At 48.7% G+C, this 20,742-nt stretch overlaps 1 protein-coding gene across 1 annotated transcript in view; it reads right to left on the bottom strand.

Annotated features, from left to right (window-relative positions):
- LOC139279636 (C-Jun-amino-terminal kinase-interacting protein 1-like) overlaps positions 1–20,742 on the bottom strand; it is a 260,229-nt gene that overhangs the window by 23,100 nt on the left and 216,387 nt on the right. Inside the window, exons 7-8 of the mRNA XM_070898745.1 lie at positions 7,059–7,134; positions 2,672–2,691 (exon numbers count right to left, since the gene is read on the bottom strand). Of these exons, the coding sequence (XP_070754846.1) occupies positions 2,672–2,691; positions 7,059–7,134 (96 nt within the window). The remainder of the gene's footprint in view (positions 1–2,671; positions 2,692–7,058; positions 7,135–20,742) is intronic.

Raw genomic sequence — 20,742 nt, 5'->3', positions numbered from 1 at the left:
GGGGGGGGAAGAGAGAGACTGAGGGAGAGAGAGAGAGACTGGGGGACAGAGAGAGAGACTGGGGGAGAGAGGGAGAGAGACCGGGGGGAGAGAGAGAGAGAGACTGGGGGAGAGAGAGAGAGAGAGACGGAGAGAGCGCGAGAGAGACTGGGAGAGAGCGCGAGAGAGCAGAGGGAGAGAGCGCGAGAGAGCGGAGGGAGAGCGGCGCGAGAGAGCGGAGGGAGAGAGCGCGAGAGAGCGGAGGGAGAGAGCGCGAGAGAGCGGGGGAGAGAGCGCGAGAGAGCGGGGGAGAGAGCGCGAGAGAGCGGGGGAGAGAGCGCGAGGCGAGAGAGCGGGGAGAGAGCGGGGGAGAGAGCGGGGGAGAGAGCGGGGGAGAGAGCGCGAGAGAGAGCGCGAGAGAGCGGGGGAGAGAGCGAGAGAGAGAGAGAGAGACGGGGGGTAGAGAGAGAGAGAGAGAGACTGGGGAGAGAGGGGGAGAGAGAGAGAGAGAGAGACTGGGGAGAGAGAGAGTGAGAGACTGGGGGAGAGGGAGGAGTGAGAGACTGGGGGAGAGGGAAAGAGAGAGTGGTGAGACTGGGGGAGAGAGAGAGAGAGAGAGACTGGGGGAGAGCGAGACAGACTGGGGGAGAGCGAGAAAGGCTGGGGTCAGAGAGAGAGACTGGGGGACAGAGAGAGAGAGAGATTGGGGGACAGAGAGAGAGAGAGACTGGGAAAGAGAGAGAGAGAGAGAGACTGGGAAAGAGAGAGAGACTGGAAAAGAGAGAGAGGGGGCAGAGAGAGAGAGAGAGAGAGACTGGAGTAGAGAGAGAGAGATAAAGAGACTGGAGGAGAGAGAGACAAGAGAGACACAGACTGGGGGTGGGGGGTGGAGAAAGAGAGAGAGAGATAAAGACACTGGGTAGAGAGGGGGGGGAAGAGGGAGAGAGGGTGGGAGAGAGAGAGACTGGGGTGAGAGAGAGAGGGGTGAGCGAGAGACTTGGAGGGGGGGGAAGAGTGAGAGAGAGGGGGGTGAGAGAGAGAAGAGAGAGAGAGACTGTGGAGAGAGATAGAGTGAGGGGGCAGAGAGACAGAGAGAGGCAGAGAGAGAGAGGGAACTCAGGGAGAGGAGGTCAGGAACTCATTGGTGGGTGGTGGGTGGTTGGGGGGGTGGTGAAGAGAGCACAGTGAGGATAGGGGAAGAACGTGATCCAGGTCTAAAGGGCGGAGATTGAGAGCGAGACCGTGATCCAGAAGGTAAGACGGATTACGTTCTTCCAGCACCACCCCCTTTACCCCTGCACCACGATCTCCCTCTCCTCCCCCTACACCTGGTTGATTTCTCGGAAAGCTCAGTGCGGGTGTGGTAAGTGATATCATTGAAGTGAAATCTGGAAGTCACGAAACTGTAACTATTCACTGCCTAACCAATAAACCTGTTAACAGTCTGTGACCCCCACACAATGCATCATCCATGGTGCCGGGGGCAGGGGGAGGGGGTGCAGGGTGGAGGTCAGGAACTTGTTGGGGGCGAAGGTCATGAATCTGTGAGGGAGGAACTTGGGCAGGGGGAGAAGGTCAGGATCCCTGGGGGCGGGGGCGGGGGTGGCGATGGGGGAAGAAGTTCAGGAACATGGGCAGGGGGAGGAGGACAGGAACTTGGGTGGGAAGGGGGGGGTGGGGAGGAGACAGGAGCCGGGAGGGGGGGCGGGGGAAGAAGTTCAGGAACATGGGCAGGGTGAGGAGGACAGGAATTTGGGTGGGGTGGTGGTGGGGGGGGGGGGTTCAGGTACTTCGGGGGTGGGGACAGGAACTTGTTTGGGGGGGGCTGGTCTTAACCTGTAAGAGTGAGCCCTGTCTGTTCCATATGGTCCCTCGAGCCTGCTCCGCCATTCAATAAGATCATGGCTGATCTTTAACCTCAACTCCACTTTCCTGATCTCGTCTTGTGTAACAACCTTTCATGTGGCATCTTATCGAATGTCTTTTGAAAATCTAAATATACTTCATCCACTGGTTCCCCCTTATCTATCCTGCTAGTTTCAGCCTCAAAAAACACGAATACATTTGTCAAATACGATGTCCCTTTCATAAAACCATGTTGACTCTGCCTAATCATTTGATGATTTTCTAAGTGCCCTCTTACCACTTCCTTAATAATCGCTGACTGAAAATTTACCTGATGCTGGCGCCTTTAAATAGCATTCCTCCAGCCGACTCTGACTGAAACACGACAGCTGAAGTTGCCGTCGTCAGCGGCAGGCAGTAAAACAGGGGACGCGGGCCAATTTATCTTGATTTATTCCGTCACCATAAACTAGTGGGCCGATTTATAAACAGAGTCGTGGAATATAGTTACAATTTTTAGATAGGCAAACATGGCAGTAAATTGGTGCACAGCAAGATCCCACCAACAGCAAATGAAATATCAGGGGATATTTTTGCATCTCACTGAACAGACAGATGGGACCTCGAGTCAGTTGAGATAATATGCCAAGTCCTGGAGTGAAATTTGAACCAGTAACTCTCTGACATTTGTGACACAGCCAATTAAGACATTAAAATGACCCAGTTGGTATCAGTCATAATTCTGCAGTCTGTGGGTGGTATAATTAGCTATCGGTTTCATTAGTCAAATCAAATCTACTGACAGTTCCAATTAATAGTTACACATTTTGTGCTTGATCCCAATTACAGACGGCTCTTGAAATTACACTGTGGGATACAAGAACACAAATGTTAATGAGTTCATCTCAAATTTCTCTCTCTGCTATTTTAACACCAGAATTAACCCGACTGAGTCAGAAGGTTGTGGGTTCAAGTCCCACTCCAGAGACTGGAGCACAAAAATCCAGGCTGACACTCCTAGTGCAGTGCTGAGATAGTGCTGCACTGTCGGAGGTGCCGTCTTTCGGATGAGCCATTAAACCGAGGCCCTGTCTGCTCTCTCAAGTGGACGTAAAAGATCACTATTTCGAAGAAGAGCAGGGGAGTTATCCCCGGTGTCCTGGCCAATATTTATCCTTCAATTAACTGGTCATTATCACATTGCTGTTTGTGAGAGTTTGCTGAGCGCAAACACTTTGGGAAATCTGGTGGTCGTGAAAGGCACTATGCTGAGAGGTTGTTTCCCCTGGCTCGAGTATCTAGAACTAGGGGGCACAGTCTCAGGGTAAAGGGATCTTCATTTAAGACTGAGATGAAGAGGAATTTCTTCACTGAGGGTTGTGAATTTTTGGAACTCTCTACCCCGAAGTGAATGCTGAGTCATTGGGTATATTCAAGGCTGATTTTTGGACATTAAGGGAAGGAAGGGATATGGGGATCAGGCAGGAAAGTGGAGTTGAGGTCGAAGATCAACCATGATCTTATTGAATGGCAGAGCAGGCTCGAAGGGCCATATGGCCTACTCCTGCTCCTATTTCTTATGTTCTTATGTTCACATCAATATGAAGTGTCTGACTTATTATATATGCAGTCTGCTAAACTACAGCTCATATCAACAACAGTGCAAAACCATTTACATTTTTACATAGAATTGTATAGTGTTTACAACATAGAAACAAGCCATTCGGCCCAACATGTCTATGCTGGTAGACTGATGACTGAGGTCAGACCACGTGGAGTCAGGAGACAAATAGCAGATTGGACAGCAAGTTGTCTACAATACAGAATACAGAGAGTAGGGTTTAAAACTAGTTACTCAGACTGCTGGAAGGTGGGATGTGCTGTTCCACAAGGATCGGTGCTGCGACCACTGTAGTTTACCATTTACATAAAAGATTTGGTCAGGGCTGCCATGCTGCTCCAGGCTGGTGCAGGAGGGTGACGGCAGTGAAGAGGGCGACTGGATTGGACGTCACCAAGATCCAGGTCGGTGAGGAGCGTGGGCAGATACAGCAGGAGTGGCGAGGTTGGGGAGCAGGAGTGGCGAGTAATCGTGGAGCGACACGATTGGGGCCCAGGATAGCCGTGAGTTTGGGGCCAGAAGAGGCGAGGGCCCTGGGGCAGCACAGGCCAGCCCATACTGCGATATGAGTGCGCACTAGGTCCGTGCAGCAGAACTGGTCTCCAGTCGTCTTGGTTAATCCTTGCCCCTGGAACAAGACCTAGCTCTGTCAAGCCCTTGTGGTGACTGGTGTGTAACAGCTACCACACGTTAAAAAAATTCACGCACAGGCATCTTCCACCCTTCAACATGTAGTTCAGGACCTGGAATATTAGGTCCTTCATTGAAACACCGGTGAACCCATCCCTTTTTGGCGTGGAAGCAAGTCATCCTCGATACGAGGGATCACCTATGATGATGATAAAATGATTTGGACTTAGGAATCAGAAGTACTTCCTGTCCTTTATTGTCTATGTACCAAGACATGGCTGTGTCAGTCGTGGCTTAGTGGGTAGCACTTTTGCCTCTGAGTCAGAAGATTATGGGATCAAGGCCCACTCAAGAGACATGTGGGACAAAAATCTGAGCTGATACACCAGTGCAGTGCTGTGGGAGTGCTGCACTGTTGGAGGAGCAATCTTTTAGATGAGTGTGGAGTGGCGTTAGAAGATCAGCCACAATCTTATTGAATGGCAGAGTAGGCTCGAGGGCCCGAAGGGCTTACTCCTGCTCCTAATTCTTATTTTCATTTGAGGCGTTACACTGAAGCCCGTCTGCTCTCTCAGGTGGATGTAAAAGATACAATGACACTATTTCAAAGAGCAAAGGGGTTCTCCCCAAAAAACGGCACCTTACAGTGCAGCACTCCCTCAGCACTGCACTGGAATGTCAGCCTAGATTTTTGTGTTCAAGTCAGTGGAGTGGGACTTGAGCCCACAACCTTCTGACTTAGGTGAGTGTGCTACCTACCCAGCTACAGCTGACACAGTCAGGGTGGAGAACTATACACCCCACCCGATTTTCCTCTCCGTTGACTTCGTTGGAAAGAAAACTCGGGCGAGGTGTATAATGGATGGTTGATTCATTACCACCAGTTTTCCGTTTCCGCCAAAAGTGAAAATGATCCATTTTCTCTGTCTCTGAGCTTAATGCGCTTTCCGAAATTTCGAGAACATAAAACAAATGTCAAGACAACAGAATGTCTTTTTTTGTTCACACAGCCTCTTTATTTAATAAAAATAATGCACAGAACCTCCCTGTTTTAAAATTTTTAAAAGCCTGAGCAAAAGCTTCATCTGAATAAAGATTTGGGAAGTTGTCCCCTCTAGCTTTTCTTCAAACAAGTCCTTTTAAGCAACTCATTCCAGAAGCGACATAAAATAATCCAAGTTGTTCTGGAAATCAGGAACACTGCACATATTCGCACTGCACTAACTAAATTCAGCTCATGGTCACAGGGCTTGGGAAAAATATTGGGAAAAATATCGGGGTGGGGTTTCCGCGGAATGCTCCCGATCACCCACCATAATTTCAACAGAAGATGTGCGGAATCCTCAACACTACGAAACTATAAACGCACAACCAGTTTGATGGAAAGAAAGAAAGACTTGCATTTATATAGCACCTTTCACAACTACCAGATGCCTCAAAGCACTTTGCAGCCAATGAATTACTTTTGGAGTGTAGTCACTGTTGTAATGTAGAAAATGCGGCAGCAAGTTCCCACAAACAGCAAGGTAATAACGACCAGATAATCTGTTTTTGTATGTAGATTGAGGGATAAATATTGGCCAGGACACCGGGGACAATTCCCTTGCTCTTCAAAATAGTGCCATGGGATCTTTTACGTCCACCTGAGAGGGCAGAGGGGGCCTCGCTTTAACGTCTCATCCAAAAGACGGCACCTTCAACTGTGCAGCACTCCCTCAGCACTGCTCTGGAGTTTCCTCCTCATCTGAGCATAAGTTGCGGTTTCTGTCCAGTGAGCCCCGATACAAACGAGGACTCTTGCCGATGGTTGTAGTGCCATGTCTACTAGATGCTCGGGAAGGTCGCAGAGTAACAAAGAAATAACTTGCATTTCTGTAGCGCCTTTCATGACCTCAGGACATCCCAAAGAGTTTTACAGCCAATTAAATATTTCAGAATTGTTTCCAAACGCAGCAGCCAATTTGCGCACAACAAGATCCCACAAACAGCAATGTGACAATGACCAGGTAATCTGGTTTTTTGTGATGTTGGTTGAGGGATACATTTTGGCTGGGACACCAGGGAGAACTCCCCTGCTCTTCTTCGAAATCAGAAGCAATCGGCTGAATTTCAGCCTCGTGAGGAACTCCACAGGATGATTTCAGGCCCTGGGTTTCTGATCCATGGATCACGGCTTGTCATGAAAGCACAGGCTGTTATTTTAGAGACTCACTCAAAAAAAGGTTCATGAAAGCGGTGGTAACTTGAGATAAAAACAGGAGAAATGGGATTGGAGTTGGTAGCTGTAGTTGAAGACTGGCATGGGTATGGGGACAGTGGGCCAAATTGTCTCCTCCTGTATTTTATTAAGAGTTTTTTAAGGTTGTAACTAGTAGAATAGATAAGGAGGAACCAGTGGATGTGGTGTACTTGGATTTTCAGAAGGCATTTGATAAGGTGACACACAAGAGGTTATTAAACAAAATTAGGGCTTATGAGATTGGGGGTAATTTACTTGCATGGATTGAGGATTGGTTAATGGACAGAAAACAAAGAGTAGGAATAAAGGGTAATTTTTGGGTTGGCAGGCTGTAACTAGTGGGGTGCTGCAAGGATCAGTGCTTGGGCCTCAGCTATTCACAATCTATATCAATGATTTAAATGAGGGGACCAAATGTAATATATCCAAGTTTGCTGATGATACAAAGCTCGGTAGGAATGTAAGTTGTGAGAAGGATACAAAGAGACTTCAAGGAGTTACAGACAGGCTAAGTGAATGGGCAAGAATATGGCAAATGGAATATAATGTGGAGAAATGTGAAGTTATCCACTCTTGTAGGAAAAATAGAAAATTTTTTAAAATGGTGGGGGACTGGGAAATGTTAGTTTTCAGAGAGACCTGGGTGCCCTTGTACACAAATCATAAAGTCAACATGCAGGTAAGCAAGCAATTAAGAAAGCAAATGGTCTTATGTTTTTATTTGGTAAGTGGAGCGGTCCTTACCTGAATACTGCTCTGTGTGTTTGATCTCTTTCTTCTCCATTTATTGTACATGAAAACAATCCAAAGGATTCCGCACCTAAGTTACAGAAACAAATATACGTAAATTTAATGGGCATCACTGGAAATTAAGTAAAAATAGTTTCTATGCCAACACATTTAAGATAACAATAACCCCAATATCGCGCTTGCTGACTCTAGCTGACTTGAGTGTCAGCTGTGGTTCAATGGGTGGCACTCTCATTTCGGAGTCAGAAGGTTGAGGGCTCAAATCCCACTCCAGAGACTTGAGCACATTAAATCTCGGCTGACACTCCTGAGGGATTGCTGCACTGTCGGAGGTGCCATCTTTCAGATAACTGGTTAACCGAAGCCCCCGTCTGCGCTTTGATGAACATAAAACATTGGCACTATTTCGAAGACGAGCAGGGGAGTTATTCTTCGAACCCATATTTATCCTTCAACCAACTGGGTCATTATCACATTGCTGTTTATGGGAGTTTGCTGTGCACAAGTTGGCTGCCGTGTTTCCGACATCACAACAGTGGCTACACTTCAAAAGCACTTCATTGGCTGCAATGTGCTTTGGGACGTTCAGTGGTTGTCGTCGAGAATCATGCTAGGCTATGGGGAAAGAGCAGGGGGAGTGGGACTAATTGGATAGTAATATGTCCTTACTATACAGTATAAATGCACATGAGGCCCATACTTGAGAGAAGGTCACTTTGTGACCAGTTACCTTCATTACCAAGACTTCAAGTGATGAAGGTGGGTGAAGCTTCCTCTTTTATACCTGAAAGTCCAGGTTAGGAGTGTCTCCCACAAGTTCACCCCCTTGTGGTCAATGTTCTCAAGGTGTACAACTTAGGTCAGCTTATACATGGGTTACAATGATCGTTGAATACATGACAGATAGCTCTTTCAAAGAGCAGACACAGGCACGATGGGCTGAATGGCTGTATGATTCTGATTCTACATGCTGCTAAAAGGTGTATTACCAGTGATGGGCATTCGATAGAGAAAAGGCAGGCAATGTTGTTAAGTATTATACATGTACTGCTTCCCTTGATTTTAGCAGAAGCTTAATGCCTTTGTTAAAACAGCAGGAAGAGGATTATCGTGCGAACCGACAAAAGTCTTTGGGGTCAAAATTCCGTTTCTGACACCACCCTTTACTGCTGGAGATAGGCGGCTAAGTATTTACCGTCGCTGGCGACCAGGTTCCTGGGCTCACAGTAAATTTAATTGGGCGGTGGGGGCGGAGCCAAGACAAGCCACCCACATGGTGCCGCGGCTGCAATATTTGGTGAGTGCGGTGGCCTTACCGGCAGGCGTCTGTACAGCCTGGTGGGACACTGGGGATCCCGGGGCGGGAGCATCCAACAATCAAGGTAAGTGGTTATGTTTTTTTTTAAGCATTTATGTATTAATGGGACCAGTGGGGAAGTGTGGGTGTGGGTCCAGGAAAGCGTGGGAAACTTTCTTTTCCTCTCACATGCCAGCAGCCGACCATGGGGAAATCCGGTCCCGCTCCGTTGGCATCCGAGGATGAGCGTGCAATGCCACTTTTAATGCTGCTCTCTCTTTGGGTGGCAAAACTGAACTTTGCAGTTTGAGGAGGTACCTACTGCCTGCCATTAAAATCAGGCGGAAAAACGGCAGGACCAAATTTTGACCCCTTTGTTTGTGAATATCACCAAGTTCCAAAAGCCATTATTATTAACTCTGGATGTTCCTCCTGTTGTACTAATTATCCCTCTGCTGGAATCCCTATCCTTTTCTACCCATTGCTAGATTCTGATACAGTTTCTCTCACGTTCTGATCATAGAGGAACAGCACTGTCTAACGGGAAAATCAGGCAGGTTCTGCACCTGATGCGCAATCCTGCCTGCCAGGCGTTCCTTCCTGCGCTACAACAGGCGCTGTGTCAACGCCCACGTGACTAATTCCCTTTCTCTGATTGGTGGACCCAGCGCTTTGCAAGAAGCTGGCTAATCGACCCATCAGCCAATCAGAGAAAGTGTAAAAAGGCCCAAAGCCCGTGCGTTTCCGACAACACTTTGTAATATCGGAGAGAGATTTCCCACACTAAACACTCGCATGGTACACCCTCAGACTTTACACGTTGTGCAAACACAAACAAGATATATTAGCCGACAAATCCTGACTGGTTTTTGGTCATGGAATGAGTGCAATTTGGGAAAGGATTTGGGGTGGGACCTGTTTATACTGGGCTTCAACCACCCCCCTTTCTAGCTACTCTGAGAAATTATGACAGGAGCGCGGGGAGGAGGAAGGGTAATTCCTCTGCCCGCTATTTCAAGAACTAAGAATTAGGAACAAGAGTAGACGATAGGCCCCTCGAGCCTGCTCCGTCATTCAATATGATCATGGCTGATCTTCAACCCCAATTCCACTTTCCCACCCTATACCCATAATCCCGATTGCACAAGTGTTCACAAATCTATTGATCTCAACCTTGAATATACTTAACGATTCAGCATCCACAGCCCTCTGAGATAAGGGCAATTAGAGATGGACAATAAAAGCTGGCCCTTGCCAGATATGCCTACATCCCATAAACAAATATATTAATAAAAGAGAATTCCAAAGATTCACAACCCTGAGTGAAGAAATTCCTCCTCATCTCAGTCTTAAATGTCCAACCCCTTATCCTGAGACTGTGCCCCCTAGTTCTAGACTCTGCAGCCAGGGGAAACAAGCTCTCAACATCTACCCTGTCAATCCACCTCAGAATCTTATATTGTTCATTGAGATCATCTCTCATTGTTCTAAACGCCAGAGAATTTTGGCCCAATCTACTCAGTCTCTCTTTATGGGGAAGCCCTCTCATCCCAGGGATCGATGTAGTGAACTTTTTCTGTCATGAAGATCACATTTGGGAAAACGGATGGAAGTAGGGTTGTCAACTATGGTGGAATGTATTCCTGGAGGTTTCATCACTGGACCTTCTGCCTCCAACTGTCTGCCACCCACACCCTCGCCATTGGCCGCCCGGAATGTCCAGCTTCACCATGCCCCACTTTCCCCCACGACCAATGGGAAAGGTGAACGTCCCAATGATTTTGTTCCTGGGGCTTTGCTCGCAGCAGTGTCCTGGAGGTTAATCTTTAATTTCTGGTGACTCCAGGGCAATCCTGGAGGAGGAAACCCCAGACGGAAGGGTTGCTTGGCTTCCCTGGACATCCTGTCAGTTCTGTCCTGCCTGGGGCCAACAGAAAGCATGCCAATGTGATGCCATCCAAGACCCGTAAAGGAGGCCAATGATATCACATTCCACTGCCAATCCATCACAGACAGATCGATAGCCACGAGGACAACAGCATGTCATTACTGGAGCAGATCACAAGGGTTAGAATCATAGAAAATTACGACACAGAAGGAGGCCGTTCAGCCCATCGTGTCCGCGCCGGTCAACAAAGAGCTATCCAGCCTAATCCCACTTTCCAGCACTAGGTCCGTAGCCTTGAAGGTCACAGCTCTAAGTGCACATCCAAGTACCTTTTAAATGTGATGAGGGTTTCTGCCTCTACCACCCTTTCAGACAGTGAGTTCCAGACCCCCACCACCCTCTGGGTGAAGAAATGGTTCCTCAGTTCCCCTCTAATCCTTCTACCAATTACTTTAAATCTATTCCCCCTGGTTATTGGCCCCTCTGTTGAGGGAAATAGGTCCTTCCTATCCACTCTATTTAGGACCCTCATAATTTTATACACCTGAATTAAATCTCCCCTCAGCCTTCTCTGTTCCAAGGAAAACAAACCCAGCCTATGCAATCTTTCGTCATAGCTAAAGTTTTCCAGTCCTGGCAACATGCTGGTAAATCTCCTCTGCACCCTCTCTCGTGCAATCACATCCTTCCTGTAATGTGGTGACCAGAACTGCACGCAGTACTCAAGCCGCGGCCAAACTAATGTTGTAATCAATATGTTCATGGCCGATCTTTTTATTATGCTCATAATAAAGGATGAAACTGAGTACTGTATGCAATGAGTAAGTGTGACCTTAGCTCCTTTAATTAGACTCCAGAGTGCAGGTACAGCATGGGAGGCCTGCTTATATACAGTGCTCCCAAGCGATGCTGGGATCCCTTGGGACTCCAACAGGTAGGCCCTCTGGTGGTGGTGTGATACAGGTTGCCAAGGGTTAAATACATAACATCACTCCCCATTCCCTCGTAAAGTCAATAGTACACTTATTTACAGTTTGCGACGACCTGGGGCTTTTTGCTCCCTTGTCAATCGTCTCAGTACAAATGCAGGTGTGGGTGAGATGGTTGGTTCTTCAATGGACTGTTGGGCAGCTGGCCTTGCTGGGCTGCTGGGGATAGTGAGTTTGGCTTCGTGGGCTGCTGGGGATAGTGAGTTTGGCTTCGTGGTCAACTGTGATGTCGGTTGCCACATTGTGTGTGTTGAAGGGTCGAAGTTGGTGGTATCCTCTCGGATTGCTCGTAGCTGTTAGTGAACCACAATTTGGTTTGGTCCAAATGCTTTCTGCACATTAGTCCATTGACCAATTTGACCTGAAGCACCTTACTCCCTTCTTTAGCTATGACCGTGCCAGCGAGCCATTTGGGACCATATCCATAATTGAGTACAAACACAGGTCATTGACCTCAATATCGTGAGACAAGTTTGCGTGATCATGGTACATGCTTTGTTGATTCCGCCTGCCCTCCACGTGATTATGGAGGTCAGGGTGGACAAGAGAGAGCCTTGTTTTGAGCGCCGTTTTCATGAGCAGCTCAGCTGGGGGGAACCCCGGCGAGCGAGTGGGGTCTGGTGCGGTAGCTGAGCAGAACTCAGGACAGTCGAGTCTGCAGGGAACCTTCCGACACGCGTTTCAAGCTTTGCTTGATGGTTTGAACTGTCTGTTCTGCCTGGCCGTTGGATGCGGGCTTGAACGGGGCAGATGTGATGTGCTTGATCCCATTGCGGATCATGAATTCCTTGAATTCAGCATTGTTGAAACCTGGCCCATTGTCGCTGACAAGGACATCAGGCAGGCCGTGTGAGGCAAACATGGCTTGTAGGCGATGGTGGCGGTGGACGTGCTTATAGATATTATTACACATTAAATCCATTTTTAATAAGCATCCACAACAACCAAGAACATTTTGCCTAGAAATGGGCCCGCATAGTCAACGTGGATCCGAGACTACGGTTTGGAGGGCCACGACCACAAACTTAGCAGTGCCTCTCTGAGTGCATTGCTCAGCTGAGAGCAAGTGTTGCACTGGCGCATGCATGACTCTAAATCTGAGTTGATGCCGGGCCACCACACATGGGATCTGGCTATGGCTTTCATCATTACAATGCCTGGGTGGGTGCTGTGCAGGTCGTGTTTCTCTGCCTTTCTTAGGCAAGACCACACAATTACCCAACAAAAGACAGTCCGCCTGTAGGGACATTTCATCTTTGCGCCTGTGGAACGGCTTAATCTCTTCCTGTGTCGCCGCTGGGACGCTGGACCAGCTCCCATGGAGGACATAGTTTTTGATACCATGGACAGTAAAGAATCCTGGCTGGTCCAGGACCTGATCTGGTGGGCCGTAACGGGTGACTTTTCGTTTTCGAATGCATCCATCACCATGAGCAAGTCTGCAGGCTGTGCCATTTCCACCCCGGTGGTGGGCAATGGTAGCCGACAGAGCGTCAGCGCAGTTCTCCATGCGTGGTGGATTACATAGTTGTATGCCGACAGTGTGAGCGCCCATCTTTGGATACAGGCAGAGGCATTGGTGTTAATCCCTTTGCTCTCTGAGAATAGCGATATGAGCGGCTTGTCAGTTTCTAGCTCAAACTTGAGACCAAACAAATACTGGTGCATTTTTTTCACCCCATAAATGCATGCCAGAGCTTCTTTTTCAATCATGCTGGAGGCCCTTTCGGCCTTGGACGGACTCCTGGACGCATAGGTGACCGGTTGCAAAATCCCTGATTCGTTAGCCTGTTGTAACACACATCCGACTCTGTATGACGATGCATCGCAAGCTAGCACTAAACATTTACATGGGTTATACAAGACAAACAGTTTGTTTGAACAGATTTCTGGCTTTCTCAAAAGCAGTCTCTTGTGAATTCCCACATACCCAGTCATCTCCTTGCACAGTAGCACATGTAGGGGTTCTAGCAGGGTGCTTAACCCAGGTTGGAAATTACTGAAATAGTTGAGGAGTCATAGAAACATAGAAAACATAAAAAATAGGTGCAGGAGTAGGCCATTCGGGTCTGCACCACCATTCAATAAGATCATGGCTGATCATTCCCTCAGTGTCCCTTTCCTGCTTTCTCTCCATACCCTTTGATCCCTTTAGCCTTAAGGGTCATATCTAACTCCCTCTTGAATATATCCAATGAACTGGCATCAACAACTCTCTGCGGTAGGGAATTCCACAGGTTAACAACTCTCTGAGTGAAGAAGTTTCTCCTCATCTCAGTCCTAAATGGCCTACCCCTTATCCTAAGACTGTGTCCCCCTGGTTCTGGACTTCCCCAACATCGGAAACATTCTTCCCGCATCTAGCCTGTCCAGTTCCGTCAGAATAGAAACATAGAAACATAGAAAATAGGTTCATGAGTAGGCCATTCGGCACTTCGAGCCTGCACCGCCATTCAATGAGTTCATGGCTGAATATGCAACTTCAGTACCCCATTCCTGCTTTCTCGCCATACCCCTTGATCCCCCTAATAGTAAGGACTACATCTAACTCCTTTTTGAATATATTTAGTGAATTGGCCTCAACAACTTTCTGTGGTAGAGAATTCCACAGGTTCACCACTCTCTGGGTGAAGAAGTTTCTCCTCATCTCGGTCCTAAATGGCTTACCCCTTATCTTTAGACTGTGACCCCTGGTTCTGGACTTTCCCAACATTGGGGACATTCTTCCTGCATCTAACCTGTCTAAACCCGTCAGAATTTTAAACGTTTCTATGAGATCCCCTTTCATTCGTCTGAACTCCAGTGAATACAAGCCCAGTTGATCCAGTCTTTCTTGATATGTCAGTCCCGCCATCCCGGGAATCAGTCTGGTGAACCTTCGCTGCACTCCCTCAATAGCAAGAATGTCCTTCCTCAAGTTAGGAGACCAAAACTGTACACAGTACTCCAGGTGTGGCCTCACCAAGGCCCTGTACAACTGTAGTAACACCTCCCTGCCCCTGTACTCAAATCCCCTCGCTATGAAGACCAACATGCCATTTGCCTTCTTCACCGCCTGCTGTACCTGCATGCCAACCTTCAATGACTGATGTACCATGACACCCAGGTCTCGTTGCACCTCCCCTTTTCCTAATCTGTCACCATTCAGACAATAGTCTGTCTCTCTGTTTTTACCACCAAAGTGGATAACCTCACATTTATCCATATTATACTTCATCTGCCATGCATTTGCCCACTCACCTAACCTATCCAAGTCACTCTGCAACCTCATAGCATCCTCCTCACAGCTCACACCGCCACCCAGTTTAGTGTCATCTGCAAACTTGGAGATATTACACTCAATTCCTTCATCTAAATCATTAATGTATATTGTAAAGAGCTGGGGTCCCAGCACTGAGCCCTGCGGCACCCCACTAGTCATTGCCTGCCATTCTGAAAAGGACTCGTTTATCCCGACTCTCTTCTTCCTGTCTGCCAATCAGTTCTCTATCCATATCAGTACATTACCCCCAATACCATGTGCTTTGATTTTGCACACCAATCTCTTGTGTGGGATCTTGTCAAGAGCCTTTTGAAAGTCCAAATGCACCACATCCACTGGTTCTTCCTTGTCCACTCTACTAGTTACATCCTCAAAAAATTCCAGAAGATTTGTCAAGCATAATTTCCCTTTCATAAATCCATGCTGACTTGGACCGATCCTGTCACTGCTTTCCAAATTGCTGCTATTTCATCTTTAATAATTGATTCTAACATTTTCCCCACTACTGATGTCAGGCTAACCGGTCGATAATTACCCGTTTTCTCTCTCCCTCCTTTTTTAAACAGTGGTGTAACATTAGCTACCCTCCAGTTCATAGGAACTGAACCAGAGTCGATAGACTTCTGAAAAATGATCACCAATGCATCCACTATTTCTATGGCCACTTCTTTAAGTATTCTGGGATGCAGACTATCAGTCCCCGGGGATTTATCGAGCTTCAATCCCATCAATTCCCCCAACACAATTTCCCGCTCGGAGTCCCAGGAACAAACACAGCTCCGTCACGTTCTGTGGTCTCGGCGCGATCTTGATGGCCTCCGTCTTGACGTCGGTGGGTCTGAAGCCGTCTGCTGCAATTCTTCTTCCCAAGAAATTGACTTCTGGCACCAGGAAAACAAACTTCGAGCGTTTCAGCCTGAGTCCCACGCGATCTAGCTGACTTAGAACCTGTTCCAGATTCTTCAAGTGTTCGATGGTGATGACGACTTGTGACCAGTATGTCGTCTTGGAAAACCATTGTGTGTGGAACCGACTTTAGCAGGCTCTCCATGTTCCGTTGGAAAATTGCCGTGGCCGAACGAATCCCCAACGGGCATCTGTTATAGATGAACAGACCTTTGTGCATGTTGATGCAGGGGAGGCCTTTCGAAGATTCATCCAGCTCCTGCGTCATTGTAGGCAGAGGTCAGGTCCAACTTGAACATCTTTCCTCCAGCCAGGGTCGCAAATAGGTCGTCTGCCTTGGGTAGTGGGTACTGGTCCTGTAGCGAAAAACAGTTAATTGTTACTTTATAGTCCCCACAAATTCTGACCGTGCCGTCACCTTTGAGAACCGGAACAATCGGACTGGCCCACTCGTTGAACTCCACTGGCGCAATGATGCCGTCTCGCTGCAGCCTGTCCAGCTCAATTTCCACTTTCTCTCGCATCGTCCGTGCCTTGTAGTGGATGGGTTGTGTACCGGGAACCAAATGGATCTGCACTTTCGCCCCCGAGAAACTTCCAATGCCTGGCTCGAACAATGATGGAAAATATGCTCAGAACCTGGATACATGCGGCGTCGTCGACGGTCAAAAACACTTGGATATCGTCCTATTTCCAGCGGATTTTTCCCAGCCAGCTTCTGCCGAACAGTGTGGGGCCATCCCCTGGCATGATCCATAGTGAGAGTTTGTGCACTGCTCCATCACAGGAGACTTTGACTTCTGCGCTGCCAATTACAAGGATCAGTTCTTTGGTGTAAGTTCTTAGCTTGGTGTGAATGGGGCTGAGCTTGGGCCTGTGTGCGTTGTTGCGCCACAGCCTGTCGAAGGCCTTTTTGCTCATTATGGATTGACTCGCACCCGTGTCCAGTTCCTTGGATACTGGAATTCCATTCAGTTCAACTTTTAACATTCGTGGTGAAGGTGTGTGCCCCGTACACTTCTGCCTCCTCGGTTCGAGTCTCTAGTTCAGCCTGATCCACCATGGATCGATCTTCCTCTGCAACGTGGTGGTTTACAGGGTTTGCAGCTCGTCTGAACATTCACTGGAGGTGTCCCATTGTTTTGCAGCCATTGCATGCACAGTGCTTGAAGCGGCATTGATGGGGCCGATGATCACCTCCACAGCGCCAACAGGGTGTTAACTGCCTCGCATTAACGATTGATGGCGGACTCTGGGTCATCTGAGGTCGTGCAGCAGCCGGCGTGTCCGTTCTGTCATGTATATTCCTGCTCGAAAATTACGTTATTTTGTGCACAGTACTGGCCGAAACCTCTTTATGCTGCGAAATTTGTTTGGTGTTATCGCTGGTGAACATAAATGCCTGGGCTATTGTTATGGCTTTGCTCAGATTCGGTGTTTCAACAGTCAATAGTTTGCGAAGGTTTACCTCATGGCCAATGCCAAGCACAAAAAAGTCTCTTTGCATTTGTTCAAGAAATCCATCAAATTCACAATGTCCTGCAAGGCGCCTTAGTTTGGCAATGTAGCTCGCCACTTCCTGGCCCTCCGACCGTTGACACGTGGAGAACCGATACCTTGCCATCAAAACGCTTTCCTTCGGATTTAAGTGCTCTCAGACCAGTGTACACAGTTCTTCATAGGATTTGCTTTTTGGTTTTACCGGAGCTAGAAGATTCTTCATGAGGCCATAGGTTGTTGCCCCACACACAGTAAAGAGGATCATCCTTCGTTTGGCAGCATTCTTGTCCCCTTCCAGCTTGTTGGCCATGAAGTATTGGTTGAGTCTCTCCACGAAGGCCGCCCAATCGTCCCCTTCTGAGAACTTCTCCAGGATACCAACAGTTCTTTGCATTTTTGCACGGTTGTTCATTACCTCGTCGCCAATTATTATGCTCACAATAAAGGATGAAACTGAGTACTGTATGCAATGAGTAAGTGTGACCTTAGCTCCTTTAATTAGACTCCAGAGTGCAGGTACTGCGTGGGAGGCCTGCTTATACACAGTGCTCCCAAGGGATGCTGGGATCCCTTGGGACTCTAACAGGTAGGCCCTCTGGTAGTGGTGTGACACAGGTTGCCAAGGGTTAAATACATAACAGTTTTACCGCAACACTTTTCCGCCCTATCCCCATATGGGGCTGGTACTTGGGTTGGGGGGGGGCTGGCTCAGGAACTTGGGTTAGGAGATGGGGGGGGCAGGAACTTGGGCTGGGATGGAGTGCAGGAACTTGGGCCGGGATGGGGGGGGGGGCAGGAACCTGGGCCAGGATGGGGGGGGGGCAGGAACCTGGGCCGGGATGGGGGGGGGGGCAGGAACCTGGGCCAGGATGGAGGAGCAGCAGGAACATGGGCTGAGAGTGTGCGAGGAACTTGGGCCGAGAGGGTGTCAGGAACATGAGCCAAGAGGGTGTCAGGAACATGGGCTGGGATGGGGCAAGATTTTGGTCTGGGGGATGGGGCAGGAACTTGGAAGGAGAGGGGGGAAGGTCTTAACCTGTGAGAGTTAGCTCTCTTCTGTCTGGAGTCGGCAGTCAGAATGGCTCGAATTACACTTTGCAAAGTCACTGATTACGTAGGAAGGCCGGTTCTAATTACACATTCCAGAGAAACTGCTGGGTTCGTCTTATCAGCAATCAGGTCATGTGATCAAGTGGACTCAATCAGAGCATTTTTTTGTTGCAAATAAATGTGTCCCATTTTAGCACCTGCCAATAAAATACCAGACAGAGGAATGTTGTGTGAACACAATAAACCCTAACATCAACAGGAATCTCTGGGTTATTGTTTTCTATTGACTCTATTAAACAAGGAGAACAATTTCAAGATGCAAATTCACTGACATCAACTAGTAAAAATGAATGAATGAATTTGCATTTATACAGCACTTTTCATGGCAATTTATGTCCCAAAACAGTTCACAGCCAATTGGTTACTTTTGAAGTGCAGTCGCTTGTTATGTACACAAACATGGAGGGGCCCAATCGCCATTGGAAGGGCCCGATTGCCGTTGGAGGGGGTCCAATTGTCGCTGGAAGGGGTCCGATCGCCGGGGCCCCTCCAACGGTGATCGGGCCCCTCCAGCGGCGATCGGGCCCCCACCCCTCCAAAGGCGATCAGGCCATTCTCAATGACAACCGGGCCCCCTCCAGCTATGCCTATCCTCCTCCTCTTCAGCGACGATGGCTGGCCTCTCCTCCTCCTTCAACGGCGGCTGGACCTCAAATCCTCAACGGTGATCGGGCCTCCTCCACTTCAATGATGACTGGGCCTCTCCTTCCCCACTGGTGTGCAACGACGTTAAAAGAACTCAGGCACAGGCACCTTCCACTCAGCTAATATGACGTTCTGGACCTGGAATGTCAGGACCCTAATGGACAACTCCAACAGCGACAGGCTGGAACGCCGCACCGCCCTAGTTGCCCGGGAACTTAGACGTTTTGACATCGACATCGCCGCTGTAAGCGAGACCCGGCGGGCAGGGAAAGGCCAGCTTAAGAAACAAGATGGAGGTTACACCTTTTTCTGGAAAGGGAAACCAGAGGAAGAATGCCACCTTCATGGAAACGGCTTCGCCGTCAAAAATGAACTGGTCGGCCGCCTCAAATATCCCCCTGCGGGGTTACCGAACGCCTCATGACCCTTTGCCTTACCCTATCCTGGAACCAATGCCCCAACACTCGATGCAACGGATGAGGCTAAAGCGGATTTCTATTCCAACCTCGAGACATCCCTGTCCCGCGTCCCCACGGGTGACAAATTGATCCTCCTAGGTGAATTTAATGCCAGGTCGTCAAAGACACAGCCCTCTGGGGAGGCGTGATTGGCAGAGAAGGGGTAGGGAAATCCAACTCCAACAGCACCCTATTCCTGACAAAATGTCTAGAACACAAAATCCTCATCACCAACACCCTGTTCCGCAAGAGGGACTAATACAAGACATCGTGGCAACACCCTCGCTGCAAACACTGGCACCTACTGGACTATGTCATCATCCGAGCCAAGGATCGCAAGGATGTGCGCATCACCCGCGCCATGACAGGAGCTGACGACTGCTGGACGGACCATCGCCTAATCCGATCCATCATCAATATTAACATATCCCCAAAGCAGAGGGGACAGCAGAAGCAGTGTCGCAAAAAAATTAATGCCGGGGCACTTAAAGACCCAGCTAAGAGAACCCTATACAGCCAGCGCCTCACAGCCAATCGGACGTGCCTTGATGACCCTGAGGTGCTCAATGCCCACAGTGCTTGGTCTGCCCTCCAGGCCTCCATAACCAGTGCCTGTGAAGAGACACTTGGTTACTCAACCAGAAAACACTAGGACTGGTTTGACGAAAATAATCAGGAGATCCAAGAACTAATAGATCGTAAGTGCAGAGCATTTCTGAGCCTCATGCAACAACCCATCTCGGGAGCTATAAAGCAACGTTACAGACGGCTCAAGGCTGAGGGCCGACAAAAAACCCAGGACCTAAAGAACAGATGGTGGATGGAGAAAGCGCCGGTGATACAACACCTAGCCGACAGCCACGACATGCGAGGATTCTTCATTGCAGTCAAGGCCACCTACGGTCCAAACTCCCAAGGCCCTACCCCACTCCTGGCCAAGAATGGGGTAACACTCATCAAGGACACCGAGGCTGTCAGGGCCGCTGGAAGGAGCACTTCAAAGATCTCCTCAATCGAGACTCTGCCTTTGACTCAAGTGTTCTCAACTCCATCCCGCAGCATGCAACCCGCCACCACCTCAGTGAAACCCCAACACTGCACGGGGTAGGCAAACCATAATACAGCTCAAGAATAACAAGGCTACGGATGCAGATGGAATTCCTGCTAAGGCGCTAAAATATGGCGGAGAAGCATGGTTGGCGCGGATACATGATCTCATCTCTCTCATTTGGAGGGAGGAGAGCATGCCGGGAGATCTCAGATGTAGTGATCCTGTCCATTTTTAAAAAGGGGAACAAATCCAACTGCGGCAACTACAGGTGAATCTCCCTACTATCAGCCACTGGGAAAGTTGTCGCTAGAGTTCTCCTCAACCATCTTCTCCCTGTGGTCGAGGAGCTCCTCCCGGAGTCACAGTGCGGATTTCGTCCCCTACGGGGAACAACTACATGATTTTTGCAGCATGACAACTGCAGGAAAATTGCAGGGAGCGTCGCCAGCACTTATACATAGCCTTCTTCGATCTTACAAAGTCCTTTGACACTGTCGACCGTGAGGGCTTATGGAGCGTCCCCCTCAGTTTTGGATGCCCCCAAAAGTTTGTCAACATACTTCGCCTACTCC

This window comes from Pristiophorus japonicus, chromosome 14 (genome assembly GCF_044704955.1).
Source record: "Pristiophorus japonicus isolate sPriJap1 chromosome 14, sPriJap1.hap1, whole genome shotgun sequence".
In the NCBI taxonomy this organism is placed as follows: Eukaryota; Metazoa; Chordata; class Chondrichthyes; family Pristiophoridae; genus Pristiophorus; species Pristiophorus japonicus.
Note: the sequence above shows the minus strand (reverse complement) of the source record. Positions and strands in the feature narration are given on the sequence as shown.